General features: G+C 47.4%; 2 protein-coding genes across 5 annotated transcripts in view; both read right to left on the reverse strand.

Annotated features, from left to right (window-relative positions):
- Nucleotides 1–246: 246 nt before the first annotated feature.
- Nucleotides 247–5,065, reverse strand: LOC126543214 (uncharacterized). Its single transcript, XM_055077874.2, has 3 exons — nt 4,958–5,065; nt 1,214–1,425; nt 247–629 (listed from the first exon to the last, which is right to left on the reverse strand). The coding sequence occupies exons 1-3, from the start codon at nt 5,037–5,039 to the stop codon at nt 381–383; spliced, it is 543 nt and encodes a 180-aa protein (XP_054933849.2). The 5' UTR covers nt 5,040–5,065; the 3' UTR covers nt 247–380.
- A 6,207-nt stretch (nt 5,066–11,272) lies between these two features.
- LOC126546194 (natterin-3-like) overlaps nt 11,273–19,005 on the reverse strand; it is a 51,109-nt gene continuing 43,376 nt past the window's right edge. For 3 of the 4 annotated variants that reach the window (XM_072285882.1, XM_072285883.1, XM_072285885.1), the window contains exons 2-3: nt 12,874–13,085; nt 11,273–11,744 (exon numbers count right to left, since the gene is read on the reverse strand). In XM_072285882.1, coding sequence (XP_072141983.1) covers nt 11,496–11,744; nt 12,874–13,085 — 461 coding nt within the window. In that variant the 3' untranslated portion in view covers nt 11,273–11,495. Of the gene's footprint in view, nt 11,745–12,873; nt 13,086–19,005 lie in introns of those variants that run through there. The other variant, XM_072285886.1, reaches the window with a different exon arrangement.

The raw sequence follows: 19,005 nt of genomic DNA on the forward strand, positions 1-19,005 counted from the left end.
CGGAAATCTGAAAAAAACAGTCTCTAGATATTAAGCTTTTCGTTTAAATGCAACAAACCTCGCCAAATTCGGTGCAGTGGTTGCTGAGAAAAATGAATTCTCCTTTTACATGTATTTATATAGGAGCACCCGAGCTAAAGCTTTCTCTTAAATTCTGAGGTTACGTAACTGCATGTCACAAGTCCGGGACTCCTTGTTTACGCTCTAAAAGGCACTCACCTTAAAATAAAGTCAAGAAAGCATACGCCATTTATGGCCATGTTTTATTGCCACAAGAACGTAAAACGAGATCAGAAGACGGTTCTTTCGGGTTTAAACGAATTTGAGCGTTCAGTTCAGACGTAGATCTTTCGTTTGCCACTCGACGAGGCTCGGGCGTCTCAGAAGTTGACCGTCTGTACCACCAGCACCTCGTAGTCGCTGTAGCAGTGCTCCTCGCCGCCGTACGGGATGAAGAGGCAGCCGCGCGAAGGCTGCACCTTGCCGATGGTGAGCGTGCCCTCGTGGTAGGTGCGGCCGATGTAGAGCGGCTCTCCCGAAGCGCACACGCCGCCCTGGACGGCGCCCGTGGGAACCGCGCCGTCGGAAGCCGGCGCCCATGCGAACGGGGTGCCGTCCGAGATGAGAGCCTGCGACAGGACCAACAACCGTATCACACTGAAGCTTGCTTGATTATGTAGTGTGGGTGTGCGTGTGCGTCTGCTAGTTATCATACACAAAGCTAACCACCTTGTATAGAATAAGAACCTTCTAAAAGTTTCTATTTTTTTAATGCTGCTGGTAACTCTAAATCTGTTAACATATAATGTTGCTGTCCGACCGCTGCCCCTTGTACCACTTCTGCCGGGCAGTGGTAGTAATTCGGTGGTAGTGCAGTGGCCAACTGAGAAGACGGCTCGGATGAGTTGTTTTTTGACTACAGAATTTATCTTACCGCCATTTACTAACGGCACAAGCATGTCTCAGTATAGCAAGTGCGCGGTCAAGCTGGCGGCCAAAACGCTGAATGAGTTGAACCAAAACGCGTCTCCCAAAACTTAGTTCAAGGGCGTGAAACAACGTTATTGGACCGCCCAGAATTGTTTTGCGGACATTATATAGATGCCATTTTCCAAAGGAAAGGGCAAAGAAGGTGTATCGATCGCTTTAACGGATTTTTCCCCACTGCCGCGAACGCCACGAGGTCCAAGCAAGAATCGCGGTTCCTGCGCACCTGGTAGTCCCTGTGGCTGTGCTCGGCGCCGTCGTAGGCCACGTAGCAGCAGCTGTGAGACGGCACCACCTTGCCCGGTATCACCTCGCCGTTGTGCACGGCGCGGCCGATGTAGATGGTCTCTCCGCTGTCTTCACCGCCGGGCACCGCGTTGTACGGGATGCGGTTCTCGAAGCACATGACCCACTCGCACACGGGCCGGTACGTGGGTGCTGCGAAACGGTGCTGTGTCCATCAACCCGAGCGCATGCATACGCTACGCGGGCTTTGTGCTGTGCCATTCGCCTCCACATTTCACGATTTCCGTGCGCTTTTACGCCCGGAGGGTTTTATTAAAAATTGCAGTAGCTTGTAGCAGGCGCAACGCGGTGATTTGTGTAGCTGGAATTAGTTTTCCCAGATGGGCTTTGTATGCCTCGAGTGTTTCTTCCTTTATTTTTTTATTTAAAAAAGTACAGTCTGCGATTTTACCCGCCGAAATCACGATCCTATATTATAAGGCACGCCGTGTATAGTGGGGGACTACTCCGAAGTGAGTTTGACCCGCCGGGATTTTTTTAAAGTTCACTGAAACCTAAGTACATAAGCGTTATTTGCGTTTCGCCCCCATCGGAATGCGGCCGCCGCGGCCGGCATCGAACCTGCGACCTCGAGCTAAGCATGTAGCGCGACGCTATCCACCGAGCTATACCGCGCGGGTGTTCTATCGTTATTACTGTGAATTTTGGTCGAACAGTCAATTTCTTTGCTTACTGAAGAAAAAAGGCGCAAGAATTGTTGCTGCCTTACGAACCACTTGTTGTGACGTCTCACATTGTGAAAAAAGCGACGATATGCAAGAATTTCGGCTAACCGTCGACGTTCAGTATACCTGTTCTAAGCATAGCACATTTCAAAGTGCGCATCGTCCTATAGGCTGTGCACGCACCCCGCACCCTGTCCTTGACACTCAACTGCGCAATTAAGTTGTTTCTGGCAATTTTGATAACGACGTGCGAATAACAGGCGCTACAAAACGTTGACTTAATGCAATCTTAGACTAGCCTCTCGGGAAACACGGGTCGTATATCTCGTGCGATTATACTGACAGAACTGTATCGCGCTCTGTGCAACGTACACATTGAACGAAGCTGCCCTGCACAAACGCTGAAGAAGCAAAGAGAGAGAAAGCGGCGATGCTGTCGTAGTTCTAAAATGACATTAGCCCAGAAACCTTCACTGTATGACATACTTGCTTTGGGACGATAGGTTCCATCAATTATGCCGCAAACTTATCGGCAACGCACATGGAAACTCGTAATCTCTTCGAATTTATTTATAGTTATTGCATCTCTTGTTCAGTAGAAAAGACGGCGATGTTTATCATCGATCGTTGCGCAGAAACACGGTTGGTTTCCTCCTTCCTTATATGCAACCGGAACGAAAAGTGAGTCCTACCAGGCGCTGTAAATTTTTTCGCGTTGTTGGACGAGTTTGTGCAAGCGACTTAGCGGATATGGCAAGGCGTGGTGTGTGCGCCCGCAAAATCAACACACCTTGAACACAGCACTACGGATTATATCTCGTCATTTCACCTGCTTGCTTTTAATTCCATCCGTTCTAACGTGATGAATAAAGTCTGTGGTTATAGCTCTAAGCGGGCCAGTGGCGTTTTATTTCTCTTTACTGTAACTTTCCATAAACTATAAGGAATTATGAAAAGAAAGTGAAAGCAGCCAGCGGCGCATGTGTTACGCGTGTGCGGTATGTGAGGCCTGTTGTCATGCGTAGCTAATCTAGTGACAGCAGGAAGTAGACTCTACTCATGGTACAGGAACTCGACTCGCTGATGTGCGAGGATATTCGATAATGCGACCTGTCGCCACACTGTACGTCGCTGTGCGTACCGTAGCCGGATCTTCCTGTGCTACAGCGTGCGCGATTGTGGCGGGCCAACCTTGGCAGCCGTATCGCTTCCTTCTCCATCGACAGGCCGCTGTCGCAAATGTTTCCTGCTCGCCACGTGCGTGCAAATTGAATACGCAAGCTGAAGCGGGCTGGAAAAGTCGAATTTATGCTATATCTCCGGAATGTGTTGGGAGTATGCGGAGCCCCACCGCGAAGGGTTGCTTGCTGCAGAGTTGAGTGAGCGATTAAATGCTTTCATTTCGACATGGATTTAAGTCACACAAAATACAAAGCTATATAATTCACAGCCATTTTTCACAGTGTGAGTGCCTGTTACAGTAGTTCAATATGACGTTCTGGCGCTGAGCATGAGGTCGCAGGTTCGATTTCCTATTACATGGCGATGGAGGAGGAATGCGAATGGCCTGCAGGTGTAGACTTGGACTTAGGTGCACGTTAAGGAACCACGCAAAACGCGAAGCCCCCCCGCTACGATGTCCCTCATTGCCCCATTGTTGCTCTGGTACGTTATACCGCACAGTCGACTCCCGTTTAGCAGGTGCTTGGGTTGGAGTTTCTGAATAAACAGGTTGAAGCTATAAAATATGGGTCGGCTTCAAGACTCTCCCGCGTTTTCAACTGATGTTCCGCGAAGAGCCCGGCTGCCTAGAGAAAGTCCGAGCTTATCATCTGCAGCGGTATCGCCCGCGCACGTCGGATAGCGCGGCCGCGAACAGATAACGTACGTACGAACTGCTCCGGAATCAATGCGTGGGCAGGCTAGGCATGCCAGAAGGATATCCTGAAATCGTGATAGACTCGAGAATCACTGGAAATATGTCCAGAAGAGCCTGTACACGTTGCCACTCTTCCATGCGAGCGGCATTCTCTGGGTGTTCTTCGTTAAACGACACATAAAGTGTAGATGCTTGTATTGGGATCGTGTGCGAGGTAGGATTGACCGCACAAGTTGCTGGTAGCGTAGCGTGCTCCGTGTTGCCGTGGAATTGCCAAAAACAATGTGAAAGCGGTATTCGCTGTATAGGAGTGTAATGAGCGCACTTCAAGTGTCGCTAAGTGCAAGCTGACCTCAGAAGTAGGTTGCTGAAGTTCGCTGCCTTGTTAATATTCCTGTACAGATAAAAAAAATATATGTCTGAACTGTGCACACCCCCCTCGCCCCCTATTCCCACTGTAATCGTCCATCAGGTCGTCTTCACTTTTTGCTATACCGCTAACGTTTAATTTAACGTTTTAATTTCAGCTTCTAACATGCTGTGTGTGTGTTTATTTTTCTATCGTAGCTACTACAGGTATAATTGTGCACTTACACTTGTGATAGCCAGCTCATAAGTATTCTTATCGGCTAGTTATTACTGCCGCCTTTAGCGCTTTTGTATGTCGACCGCGCGAAGAACACAGAAGAGATAATCACCAAGACGGCAAACTAGATTTTAACCCTGAGTACCGGAAAGTATACGAAGACTGCGTGCTTTAAGAGTGCGACATATATTTTACGATGACAAAGCAGATGAAGGAAATTCAGAAGAATGGGCCCCATATATTATTCTATGCGTGGCTGCGAGCCAGGTAGCCCACCTCGCACGCCCCCTCTTATTAATTTGAGTGAATGTGTGAAGAGAATCACGCTGGGGTGCCGTCATCGAGTGCATGACATCATCGACGGTGAAGCCAAGAAGCTACCGTTCAATAAACGTCTCTGGCGCCTTCAGCAGAGCGGCTGCTTTGGGACAAACGCGGAAAAGAGAATGGTAAGCGAATGCTTCCAAACCTCAGAACTGAGCCCATCGGACCGTTCCCCGTGAGAAGGAGGAGTGCGAAATGTTAAGAACTTACCACCGAAAGCCTCCATTGCGTCCCGAGCGAAGTGAACTGTTAAGAGGCAGGAGTGCTTTCGCTGCCGCGAAATGACGCCCATAAATACAGGCGTTTAAGATAAGGCATGCGGAGGAAGTACAGATAACTCTCGGTGCGGACGGTCTGCGGAGCAAGTGCAACGCTGTGGCAAGACTCCACGTGACGCTGACGTCCGAACAGCGGGCGCAACTAAAGCCCCTCCATACACGTTTCCGCCGACCAGGTTAAGAAAGCGGCGGTGGCGCGTGGATGCAGGGGCTTTAGGCGCACCTTGCTGTCGTGCCGTGCCTCCTTGCTGCTTTGCCTTCCCCTAAAAGGCGACCATGATCGTCGTCATTTTTTAGCGTTGAATGTATATACATGCTTCTTTCTTTTTTTCATTTCACCAAGCTTACTATATTTTTTTTTTTTGTGATATACAAGTAGGAGCACGCGATAAAGGTACATCATGACGAGGGTATTTGTCAGGCTCAACCATGCGGCCAATGCATGTAGCCTATTGTGCATACATCCTGGGAGCACTGGGAAATTTGAGTTTCGAAATTGTGCATCAGCAGGCCGTAATACTCTATTGTAAGGGTTGACCGAGATATTTGGAAAGAGGAGGAGGAGAATATTGGAGGCTGCAGGCGGACCTAACCTTGCAAGGCATTCCGGCAAGTGCTCAGCCCGAGCGCCTTCTTTCAGGAAAGTTCGTCAGTGTTCAGAAACGCAGCACGAGGCGGGGGAACAAGACGATGCGCACAACGAGGCGCAGTAACAGGACAGAAGCCTGCTATCCATCCTGCGCGCAGGGCCGCCCACTTCCCGACACAACTCCCTGAAATGAGTCCGTCAAACGTTGCCAATCATTGGCTAAGCCTACAGCACTTGAAAACTTCTCAAGAGAAGTCGGCACACCTCCTTCCTGAATGTCCGGAGCCCACGAGGAAATACCATGTTGTTCGCACCAGTACGTGCAGAGTGTAGACGCTGGAGTGCTTCAAACAAAAAAGTTGCCCTCTGTGACAAGTCTGTAACAACCCCAACAAATAGTGCTCAACAGCCCCTAAAGTCAATGTACAAGTCATGCATAACGGAGACGCGGCGAGGCCGAGCTTGTGTAGCCACGCCGGCCCGGTATGTGCACTGACCCCGTGCGGAGGCGAGGCGGCAGGGTTGCCTCTGGCCTGCTCGGTCCCTTTGTCTCACGGGGCTGGCGAGGTGGCCACCACGAAGAGCGAAAATGACGGCACACGGCTTTTTTTTTTTTTTTTTTTTTTTTTAAGAATACGTTAGGGATCTCTATAGGAGCCTTTTTTTTTGTTGGCCTGAGTTCTAAGGCGTTTCGAGCAAGTCTATCAGTCGCCTCATTTCCCTGCAAGTGTAATGCGGTGGTAATCTATGTCACCGGCGCTGTGGATATATATTACTTGGGAAATAATTTGTGTTCACAGTTTTGGGAGGTCACGTGCAAACTAAGGACATACAATTTCAGAGAAATGTTTTCGCCCTCCTATGGTGGCATACCTAACATTCAGAGACATTAAATAGTAGATACCACTATATTTCACCGTTGTTATTTACGTTTTGAAGGATAAATTGAAAATGTAACTTTGTTTTGTTGCACTTTCAGGTGGATTCGAACTTACCTTTTCACATTCTATATATTTTTTTCTCATCGGAAGTTATTCTCTCCATGAGAAAAAGTGCATTAAAAAAATACCAACTACAATTTGTAACACATAAAACGCACTGAAATAAAGGTCAGCATCTCGTATATGATTGCCCATTCGTCACTTTACTCGCTTTTGACACAACGGATCAATAACTCAAGCGCGATAAGATAGGTTAATGAATGCAGCAGCAAGTTTGAAGGTTGGGTGAAGGCCATTAGAATACGTGTCTTAAACTAAGAAAGGTGCAACATTATGAATCTTTGCAATTAACAGCAATGAAACGAGTTCAACCTACTTAATTACTTATTTATACTGGTGGGAGAAATCCCCCCAGTGATTGAAGAAGGTAAAACATTTAAGCTAGCCTGTGTTTAAGAATCTGGCCGCAATGCATTACTGAGAGAGTAGAAGAAAATGATGTTCAAGAACAATTTATCGCGGCTAAGTTACTCTGACTAGCAAGTATGACATTATAAGATAAGTGATTGCAGATATGTCTCTGGAAACAATGAAATAAAACGCATACCAAAAAAGGCCAAGAAAATTTTATTGACAAATTATGAAGTTTTTTGCAAATAATTGAAATGCTTTCCGTCTGAAGTAATAAATAACCTATGAGATTTAGACCACAGCAACGCCAGAAACTGCTCTAAATGGATGCCAATGCAGTTATTAGACTCCTCGGCACTTGTACCATGCTTGTACTGTGACCGGAAACTGCGAGTACGCGCGTGTGTAATTAGGCAACACGTACTGTGTCACGTGACAGTGGCCCTTTTCAACCTTGATATGCTTCACCGCAATATTTTGCGCATGCTTCACCGCCTAACATGACTGTATTGCGCCGACGCTGACCTAAAGAAACCGGCCCTTATGCAACGCATATTAGACTTTTGTCTCACATGCACCCCTCAACGCATGTCTCGATCTGAAGAGAACTGAGTTAGGCGTGCACTACCTGCACACAAATGGCCTGGATTTAAATCTGACTTCGGCTGGCTACTTAGCGCACAATGACAATTACGATGCGCTGTAATGCATGACGTATGTTTGTGCGCGTGCGTGTGTGTTTGCGCGCGTGGGTTACGTACCATCTCCCATTTCAGCGGTTGACCCAAGCGCAACAACTTCGCATAGACGCAATGATTCGCAAAGCAACGAAGCTGGCCCATGGCCTCCCGAATTATACTTCCACACGCCGTCTCCTTAACTTAGGGACACATAACACACTAGGCGAGCTGCTAGAGGCACATTGGGTCAGCCATCGCCAGCGCCTCCTACTCACTTCTACTGGCCGCCATCTTCTCACACGGCTAGGATACTCTGTCCCACCCCTTGAGTCTGAAACCCGTCCAACGATCTTGTCGTCAGCGATACGCCAAGCACTAAGTATTCATCCATTGCCACGTAATATGCACCCCGAGCATGACAAAGGGCGGCGCAAAGCCCGTGTACGATACATTGGCCGCATGCTTGCAAACATCCCGGAAACACATACTTTATACACGGACACATCACGCACTCAAGAGGGCTATACCTCGGTAGTTTTGGATGGCACCGAATCCCTGAGAGACTCTGCTGCAATGCGCGGAACAAATGCCGCTTACGGAGAAATTCTCGGTGTTGCTCTTGCAATTCGATACGCCATCCGTGTTCCTGAGGAAGTGTATATATTGACGGACTCGCAACAGGCATGCCGGGCGTTCCTATCAGGACATGGCATCCCGAGAGCGGCGCACCAAATTCTCAAACAGATCCCGCAAAATACACCAACCACATCTCCCCGCATCCACTTACTCTGGACCCCTGGTCATACCTCGCTTCCGGGTAACGAACGCGCACATGCGGTTGCCCGAGAAATTTCCCTCCGGGCGGATCGGCATGGTGAGGCCACTGGTTCAGGGTGGGGGGATCCCTTGCTCCGTTACAAAGACATACTCTGTCATTATACACGCATTCGTCGCGCCCACGCCGCACCACCGCCGTCCTTCTCGCGGGAGGAAGCAGTAGCATTACGCCAGTTACAAACCGCAACTTTTCCAAATCTTGTCTCTCTCAATAAATTCTACCCACACTGTTATGCAGATCGTTGCCCTGACTGTGGCAGCTCGCCCACAATCTTCCACGTCACGATTGAGTGCACTGCAAACCTCTTTCCTCCCTTGCCAACTCTCCTTTACCCCCTACGCAACTAAGAGCTGTGGGACGATGCCCTCCGCGACGGACCTCGCGAGGTCCTCCGAGCTGTGATACAACGGGCTCGAAACATCGCCGGAATCATCTTAGGGACCCTGGACTGAGGGTTCCTCCCACACTGCTCCCGCCATTCAAATATTATTAATAAAGATGTTTTACTCTCGCAGTGGCGTTGGAGCAGTTTCTCCAGAGATGTATGGCCGTGCTTGTGCAATGGGTAGGATTGGTCGAAATTCGAGTCTCCAGTCGGGAGAGTTGGCAGGTATGCACGTAACTCAGTAAACTTAGCTAACTTAAGTATACCTAACTTAGATAACATTTTACCGCAAGAAGACAAGGAAGGACAAAAGCGCGACGTAGGCACCACGACACGCTACGTTTCCCTTTTGTCCTTGTTCGCCTGCGCTAAAGTACTATCGAAGTTCGTATACAAACACGGCCAACACACAGTAGTGTTAAGTATGCTGTGCGCTGTGTTACGTTTCCTTGTTAAATAACGTTTAAATCCCTTTTAACCAACCCTCACAATCACCGAAAGAAAAGTGAGCCTTACCTCATTCCAGAATGCTTGCAGCTCAATCAAGAAAACGAGAGAGAAGGGGTAATGAATAGTGTTGTCTGCCGTCGTTTGGAGATAAATTATTTGGTTCATTCCACCTAATCAGATAATTAGTCTTAATTAATGAATCAACTTCCAGCATATTATAGTTAGATGAAAAGTGTGGATGAGGAAATTGTAGAGCGACATGAAAAACTCCCGATACAGCGTTTTGTTGCTCTACATAAAAGTGTTTTTTTTTTTCTGAGCGCGAAAGAAGCCCGCGAATACATGCAAAGTGCCTCGAGTGGCCAGTCGCGCGGCATTGTTGCGCGTATTCGCGGGCCTCTTTCACGCTCGGAAAAACACTTTTATGTAGCACGTACTGACCAACAGAAAGCTGTATCGGGAGTTTTTCATGTCGCGCTACAATTTTCTCATTGACACTTTTAATAAAATTTTAATATTTTAGAAGTTGATTAATTCATTAAGACTAATTATGTAATTAGGCGGAACGTAAAAAAGAACACTGAGTATCTCCAAGCGACGGCAAACATTACCTTTGTTCTGTCCAGCTACGTGGCATTCGCATATTTTTTAAACTCTGGCTAAAGTTATAGCGGGCACACCCTGTATACTGTGAAAAGGATCACCAGCCCTCAAAAGAAGCATTGCGCGAACGCTTGCGTTGTGGAGCACACGACTGCCCAATACAGTACCAGTACATGAGCAACCTTATTTCACAAATATATACACAAGATTCGCACTGAAGACAATAACACGTGTACCAAGACTAGACAAATAAATATATAAAATATTATCACATACATTTGATTGTCTTGCTTATCCAATAGCGTCAACAAGCATTTTAGCAGCGCGGGTTAGAATATGTGATGTGATTGAAAAATACATTCAATTCTTGCAATCAAAATGTCTCCCAAACATGCTAACTTGCGGTGACAGCCTGAATTGTTGTCCCCTTTTCAGAAGCGCCTCCCTTCTTACGCCGAAAAAAAAAAAAGAAAGAGCGAAGAGACAAAGCGAAGGCTCACTCTCCAGGCTTCTTCAAAACTACAATTTCAAAAATTAATTGTCTAGAATAATCGAGGTCTTCATACATAACTAAAATCATGCCTCGTCAATTTTACACGGTTTCTGTTTAAATTCGGATGAAGCCAAACTCGACACTAATTTCTGACATCATGGTGCGCTAATTATTCAAATACTAAATTATTCCAGCTTGTGACCGCTGAAGTTCGCTTCACTTTAGCTGCACACGGGTCAGGCGTTTCACGAACACATCACACGCTGCGACGCAAGCAAGGCTTGCGTTCTAAATAAGATACACCATTTGCAAAAATCTGTTATTCGTTCCAAACTCAAATGCGTAGGGCAAAGTAGAAGAAAAAAATCTTACACCGTTGTATATGCCATGCATTCAACGAGATTATTTTGTCACTTTGAGGACTAAAATAAACAGCGAAACTCATTTATATGTTTTGCAAGGTGATCTTTTTTGTCTCACATCTGCTGGCATATTAACGGGCACCACATTATCCAGAAAACATCTATGCCTTCATGTTATCGCTCCTTCTGGATAATAAACAGTGTGCCAAAAGACATGGCATGCGTTTTGAATCAGCGTGAACCCGTGCAGGGTACGGCCGCTTGCAATGTGTTTTGCCTCCATCCTTGTGTCATATAGGTCAAGTGTGCACTTCCTAAAGCGAATCATATTTCTTGACAACTAGAAGTTACTGTCTTTAAAGACTCTTCATTCTTTAATGCTGAAAGATTTTCTTGTCTTCATAAGTGTAGGATGTGCAGAGTATAGTGTTGTTTGTGATTAACGCCGCAGACACCTAAAAGTAGATATTGAAAGAACCGGTAGGAGAAATACAATATATTGGCCAAGTATACTTTATTCTAAATGACAAGTTCGCCGGTTTGGTTGTCTCGCTCTAACTCTCAACATTTAGCGTTCCAGGGCTATGTGCCCATTCCATTCATACTCCATTCCGGAACCTCGGGTCTTCATTCCTTTCCCATTCCATCTGATTCTGGAAGCAATTAAACTCCGGAACGGCCACTCCGAAACTCTGTATAGGAGGGGTGTAACGGCTTTTCAGAAGTTGATCGTCTTGCAAACCAGCACTTCGTAGTCGGTGTAGCGGTGCTCGTCGCCACCGTACGGGATGTACAGGCAGTTGTGCGATGGGTGCACCTTGCCGATGGTCAGTGTGCCGTTGTGGTAGGCGCGGCCGATGTACAGCGGTTCTCCACTGCCGCAAGTACCCCCCTGGATGGCTCCGCTTGGCACGGAGCCGTGGGAAGCTGGTACCCACGCCATCGGGGTGCCGTCGGAGACGAGTACCTGCAAGAAGACAAAAAATTACATGGAGCTCACTGACAAATGAGCTTGGGAAATGGGGATCTGTTCGCATGTCATTCCTCATATCTTTGACCTGCCCCTTCGTAGATGTCTCGCTGTCCTTCTTGCGAACCATATACTTGAGTGCGAGTGAATCTGTAAATACGGTACTTCAGTCGAACTTGTTCTGGGGTTAGCTGGTGCACAGATGCAATCACTGGAATTCACAGATCACAGTACTAATCACGAAGACAGGCGCACACAGAACAGCGCCCATCAATGCATCAACTTCAGTGCCCGTCAATGTTTTACTCGGCAGCAATACTGGTCCCTATTAGCTTTGAGTGTTTTTAGCATCAAAAGCACTTTAACCGTTTAGCGGCCTCTGCGCCTGCGCTTCGGTTTCAACGGAGTTCGCATCTGCGCTGCACTGAGCGCCAGCTTTAAATTATACTAGCACATACTATTCATGCACTACATTTACAGATTGTTTCGAAGCTACTTGATCTGACGCCGAGTCCTGTTGTATAGGCGCCTGCAACATGCCTGCTGCTTCGAACCTGCAGGAGGACAAAGAACATCGTTTCTTGGCGACAGAGTTCTTAACACACATTCCTGAGAGCAGTACGCTCATAAACGTGTTTGCGCCGTCTCCCGCCGCGACCGTATATAGTTGTCTGTTTGAGACGACTTACCCTGAGCACGCGCTGCCAGTTGGGCTGGCCATCACTTGAGTGGTTCTTGCTCTCCAATTGGCTTTGCCGGACCGCCTTTACCAAATCACCCACCCAATCAGAAAACAGGCAGCTCAACAGTAGCCTGCCAACCGGAAAACTCTCGCTGAAACGCAATTTGTCTCAACCCAGCGATTTTCTTGGTCAATGGCAGAGTGCAAAATGAATGCCCCAGGAAAAGAATCGTTTAGGGACAAAGCTCATGTTATCCGCAACAAAAAACTAAATCTTGTGGTCTGCGTGCCAAACCCACAGTCTGAATATGAGGCACACCGTAGTGCCGAGGGCTCCGGAATAATTTTTTTTGACTTGGGGCTAGTGAGGAAACGGTCTTACGTAAGAGAAGTGTTGTGAATATGGGCTCAGGAGAACTGGAATTGGTGAAAAAGTTTGCGCACCTGATATTCCTTGTGACTGTGCTCGACGCCGGCGTATGAGACGTAGCAGCAGCTGTGTGAAGGTAGGACCTTGCCCGGGATGACGTCATCGTCGTGCACCGCGCGTCCTATGAAGGCGGTCTCTCCGCCGTCTTCACCGCCAGGCACCGCGTTAGATGGTATGTGACAGCCGTAGCACGTTACCCACTGGCAGACGGGCTTGTGCTGGTATGCTGCGAGACAGTACGTGGAACATATGTTAACTTGGGCTAGAGTAGCCGGATGCTTAAAAGATATCTGCTTCTGGGTCACCGAAAGCAGTAATGAGGTTCGAGCCAGAATCGGAGGAAGCAGTGCATGTGTGTGTGTGAGAGTGAGAGAGAGGAAGCTCTTTAATGAAATTCAGAGAATTCCGCCGGCATGTATGTAGCTGCCTACATTATACTTTGCGTGAGAAAATGGATAGAGAGAGAGAGAGAAGACAGGAAAGGTAGGGAGGCTAACCAGACGCATGTCCGGTTTGCTACCCTGCACTGGGGGGAGAGGGTATGGGGATGAAGAGAGAGAGAGAGCACAGTTTTGCGCACAGTGGAAGGTTCGCACCAAGTCTACACACGGTTCCCAAGACCTGACGACTTGAGGTACCTCAAGAACGCTTTCGTGGCTTTCTGCGACATCGACGCGTACGGCGAGGGTCCAAGGATCTTATTTACGGAAAATGGTCTAGAGTCCAGCTGGTTCAGTGCTGTCCGTAGAACTTCGCGCTCGACGTTATATTGGGGACAGATACATAGGATGTGTTCAATCGTTTCTGTGGTTCCGCAAGAGTCGCACATGGGCGTATCCCCCATTCCAATGCGGAACGAGTAGGCCCTCGTAAATGCCACCCCGAGCCAGAGGCGGTACAGTACTGTCGCCTCAGAGCGGGAAATTCTTCATGGCACTTGTAGCTTTAAGGATGGATCCAGCCTATGAGTATGATACTTCGGGAGGTTGGGAGAAAAGGGATAGGGGACAGAAAGTTCCTTGGAGGCGGAGGGGGCGAAAATGAGAAAAAATGGAGCAAAATATATGATCGTACATATAGAGGTGAGACAAAGGGGATGATATTAATGTAAGGAGCGAGAACTTGTTGAGCTAATGTCTGGAAGGAGCGGGAAAGGAAAATTCAAAGCATGAAGTTGCTTAGAAGAAAACAATGGCGGAATAATTCAGTGCGACGCCGAGAACGTGGCTTAGCCACGTAAGAGAAACAAGCCCGGACCTGACACCCAGGGGGCCTGCGCTAGTGGTGGTTGTGATGCTGGCACTAATAAAATATCGCAACGAGGTATACTTATTAGAGAGTTTTAGAATAGGGGCCCCAAACGTTTTGGGGCCCCAAAGAAATAGCGTCGAAGCCACTGCGCATGCGCGAGACGCAAACTGCGTTTGGGTTTTGCCTTGGGAACGCTATTTCACCGATTTAGCGGGAGCTCAAATAGCGTTCCCAAAAGCTTTGCGTCAACAAACATGGCGGCACCCATTCAAGCGACGGCTCTAACCTAGCACCAAACCGGGTTCGATTCGCGGTAACGCGTTAAGTTCGCAAGCTAGGAGAAGTGACTGCAGTTATCGCTTTCTCTCAACTAACGTGTGTTATGAAGATTGATTCATTAGACGCCGCTGATTCCGAATTGGAGTGTGGATTTTATAGCTCGTAGGCCTAACACGGCTAAGCTTGGCTGGTGAAGGCAGGTAAAGTTGGTTTTGTTGCTCAAAACTAAGCACAACTAATTGTTTGCTGCTTGAAGAATAACCTCTAAATTGTAATTAAACGCGAATACACGCAAGTCAAATTTACTATTCATATCATAAAATGGTATAATTTATTTAATTATTTCTAATAGCTTTTATTTGACGCCGTAGTGGCGCTGTCAGCGCAAGACGCTATCCGCAAACGTAAAACCCTATTCTAAAACTCTTCGCTCCTGCGTGCCCAAACGCTAACACCCGCAAAGCTCTTTGGGGCACCAAAATATTGGGGCCCCTATTCTAAAACTCTCTATTATTATTAATTTATAAATAAACGATAAATTATTCATATTTATTAAATATTTAATAAGTACGGATCCTGCCAATGTTGCTCTTTTTGCGGTATCCTCGGTTTTTTTATTGTCGTAGAGCTGCGTTAAAATTTTTGTGCAACTGTTACGCACGCAGAATGCATAGATTTGTATGGCGCTTAATTTCCTAATTGCATGGAAAGAAAGAAAGGACGTCCTGGGCCGGTATATATATGTAACAATTCTTTTTGATCGATTCTGTCGCTTTCTTATCACCCACCGCTGAACCCCGGCCGGTCCAGGTGGTAACGTATACGCGGAGCGTCGCTCGGGCCACTGGTAAAGCGCGAGGAAAAGAATCGGTGTAGAATAGTTACATTGCCCTGATGACGCAAAGCGCGCACGCCGCGACGCTGCACAGGTTACGCATACTGTGCAATCAAAGAGGATGTTTACCGCGACGTTGTAATTCCAGCTTGGCAGGAAGCGGGAGCCGACGGGCGTATCCGCTGGCCGCCGGACGATGGGTTCTAAAGTGAGAGTTGCTCTGTAGAGAATGTTTTCCCTTTTTTTTTTTCCTTTCTTTTACAGCATTGTTGGATGCGATTTGTCACGCTGTTATATTCCGTGGTAGAACTTGTATCATCGCGTTCCTTGCCCTTGTTTTGTGAGCCAAAATACTGTATTGTAGAACATCTTATTGATTATGCATTAAAGATAAACACGTGATATACTATCGAGGGCAGAAGCGTATGAGCAGCATTATAGCTGCGGCAACCCTTAAATGTTCGCCAGCCTGTAGCTATAAGCAGTCTGGAAGCCAGAGGATCACACCGCTTATGGAATCACTGCGGTGCACCTCTCAGCTGCTTTTAGGATGTGAGGAACTTCTTCGCCTATAAGGCGGCGTGCGTGTGAGTGCAGAAAGGTGCGTGTGAAACGATCGGAACTAATTACGCGATGCCTTTTGTGTTTCTCGCCAAATTTCAGCTGCTTAAGGCGTACGAATAAAATTAAAATTAGAGGGAACTGTCATTTCTTCCTCATAATAACATTTTCATTTCATTGTTGCAAATTATTAATGCGGAACGCTTCACTGTACGTAAAATGAAGGTTAATTTCTGCACAAACGACTTCTGTTTTTTTTTTTTTTTTGACACTGGACTATTCTACTATGTAAAAGGGGAACGCAACATTGTAAGAAGTTTTGGTTGTGTACACGGCAAGAAAAGAAGAAACCATAAAAAAAAGTTCCCGTGAGCGTGCATGTGCTTTTGTGCGTCCACAAGAAACGCGTTTGCTCGCTTGCATTGAATGGCTGCTCCGTCACCTTATTTACTACGTTTGCATTGCATTTTCGCGCTTGGGAACAGCCGGATGAATCGAGCATCAATTACACAGCGCTTCCGCAGACGTTTGATCTATATATGACCAACCTAGGTCGGCAACCACGCCTACAATTGCTCTGCCAATACACGAGACTGTTCAGACGTGGGCACCCATGTCAGCATTTCGCAAAGTTTAGGCTGGGCACTATAGAACTTGTATCTTGAACAAAGCGATACGTGCGCGCCGGTCCTACCCACCCAACATTTCTTGGGTCTTTTCCGACTTCCACCAAGCTCGTGATGATAGTTTAAAAGGCCGCCAATCATTGTGCCCAGTTTCGGTGGTGCGACTTAATATGTGGTGTTAAGAATGGCGAGCTGGAATGCGGGATTGCCACCCAATTACGACTGGGGAACAAGACGCGCATCCCCCACTCTCCGTCGCTTCAGCTAGGATGCGTTCGATGAAGCGGGCTTTGTGCTGAAAACCGCCGCCACCACTCTAGCCCCATCGCCGTTGTGACGGAATGAGTTCGTCGGACGAACTATGTGCCCGAACTCCCCAGCGCGTACCTGATCTGCTACGCGTGCGTGAGCTGCCGCGGGAAAGCCGTTTTTTGGTGCTTCTCACGCGCTGGCCGGCACGCAGGACAACGAGCTACCCAGAATGTCTCCGAGGTACTCGGAACGGCTCCCCTCTGACGTCGGCTCCGGACATCGGAATGTGTGTGCCTTTGTGTGCGTAAACTGTTCTGCGGGGCGGCGGCGAATTTACAATGAGTAAACGAACGTTCGCGTCACCTTGTATCGCCGGCGGACCGAGTGTTTAAAAACGGCTGTTGTGCGGATGCGCGACACACTTTCTCTTGAGCAGTCATGTTGGACTGACTCACTTTCTCTTGAGCAGTCATGTTAGACTGATTTAAATATTGTAAATAAACCCATATTCCTCGTTCTCGATGAAAAGCAGTTCTTCCCTTCATCAACGTCCTCAGCGTGGATAAGTTGGACGACGGCATGGGCCAGCTACCTTCGAATTCATGCCGGACTCCAATCTTGACAACGGACCACGAACGATGGGATTGAGCCCCCAATCCTGACAGTGGCCACATTTTGTCGAAATTGTGAATGTTCATGCCGACTTGTATTGTGACAAGCTGGTACACTTGCCTGCCATCGCTTTTATCGATGATCGAAAAGCGATGTTTTACATCGTGGCGTATATTTCTCGACCGTCATTTTCCGTGGCGCTACCAGGAATTTGGCTCGGCAGGGGTACTGTCCAGCTCTCTTATATATGGATGCTATTTATAGAGACGGGCATGGAGTTAAAGTAAAACTCTTGCTTTGGCTAGTTGGTTCATGCTTGAATGTGTAAAGAGCAGGGCGCAAAGATCAGGACAGAAGATAACACGACAACGACAGGACCGGGCGCCACTCACAACTAAGTTTATTTCCGCAACAAGCCTGCCTTACGTAGGTCAACCAAACCGAAGTACACACGGAACATTAGAAGTAAAATGCAGGACACGTGTCGTGTACCAAATCCTTCTTAGCTGTGGTCGCACCTATATCGGATAAACAGGTCGATGTTTCAATGAGCGTGCATTTGAACATTGTCGTAATCGGCGCAACAATGAAGGGAGCTTCCTTGTGTTGGCTATTTCACGAGCTGCTAGCAAGCGCCCCCTACCTTGTACACCACGATCTGCGGCCGAGGCGCGTCAAGTGGCGGTGGGATCAGATGGCGGGACTTTGTTCGGAAGTGCGCATTCGATCGTGCGACGACGAGGCTGTGCGAGTGTGAGCGCGAGAGTCCGTGTGCGCGTTGGACGGGAGCTATGTGCGAGTTCCTGTGCGACGAACTCGAGCCACTGCGTTGCTCCCTGTGAGCATTCTTCCTTATTTTTGTTCACTTAATAAATCAAGTTGCATTCAATCAAACCACTGTGAGCTGTGGATTGCTACTATCTTCATCACTTGCGTAGAGCATTGCACAGACTGCACTAATTGCCGCCCTCAGTTCGAAAAAAACTAAATTTTTGAAGTTTGGAAAAGACAGGTTCGAGCGGGAGATTGTGGAAGCCTATTTCATCGAAAAAGAGGGAAACAAATGCGTCAGCAGGCCGTCCATTGTGTTTAGTGACAAGGAGACTACCTTTTTAGAAGGCTTCATTTAGGCCTCATGTTAGAGTGATTTCATTTAGGTTTTTCTGTCTGTCTTCTTTATATTTAGTTTTTATGTTTGACGATTTTCTAGTGCTCTTACAGGTCCTTTTTCGCCTTTTTTCGTTTTGACGCAGACGCTGTTCTTTAGACCCTTTATCGTTCAACTGTTCTGTCCATTTCATTGTTTGTCACATGGTTCATTTTTCGCGCGGTCACATGTTTTATTAATTTTATCGGTGAGTGACATTAGAGATTTTAGATTTGACGCAGACGCTGTTCTTTAGACGCCCTTTCTTCATGTTTTTCCGTGTTATTCCCGCACGACTGCTCTCATAGTCGTGCGGGTTTTATCACTGACTGGTCCTTAGGCGTTTGAATGGTGTTATGTGTTGGATAGTTTGTTAGTGAAGCGTAGTTGGTACTTGTTATCTCTGGTTTTTCTCCCCGTTGGCTTGGTAATGACTGCGCTCGATGAATTATTTCCTGTGCTGCTCCACGTGTGATTCTTGTTTGCTGATTTGGTCTATTGTGCCAGATATGATTCCTGCGTGTTCGAAGGAGTGCTATATTTTACTTCTAATGTTTCGTGTGTGCTTCGGTTTGGTAGACCT

This window comes from Dermacentor andersoni, chromosome 1 (genome assembly GCF_023375885.2).
Source record: "Dermacentor andersoni chromosome 1, qqDerAnde1_hic_scaffold, whole genome shotgun sequence".
NCBI classification, from domain to species: Eukaryota; Metazoa; Arthropoda; class Arachnida; order Ixodida; family Ixodidae; genus Dermacentor; species Dermacentor andersoni.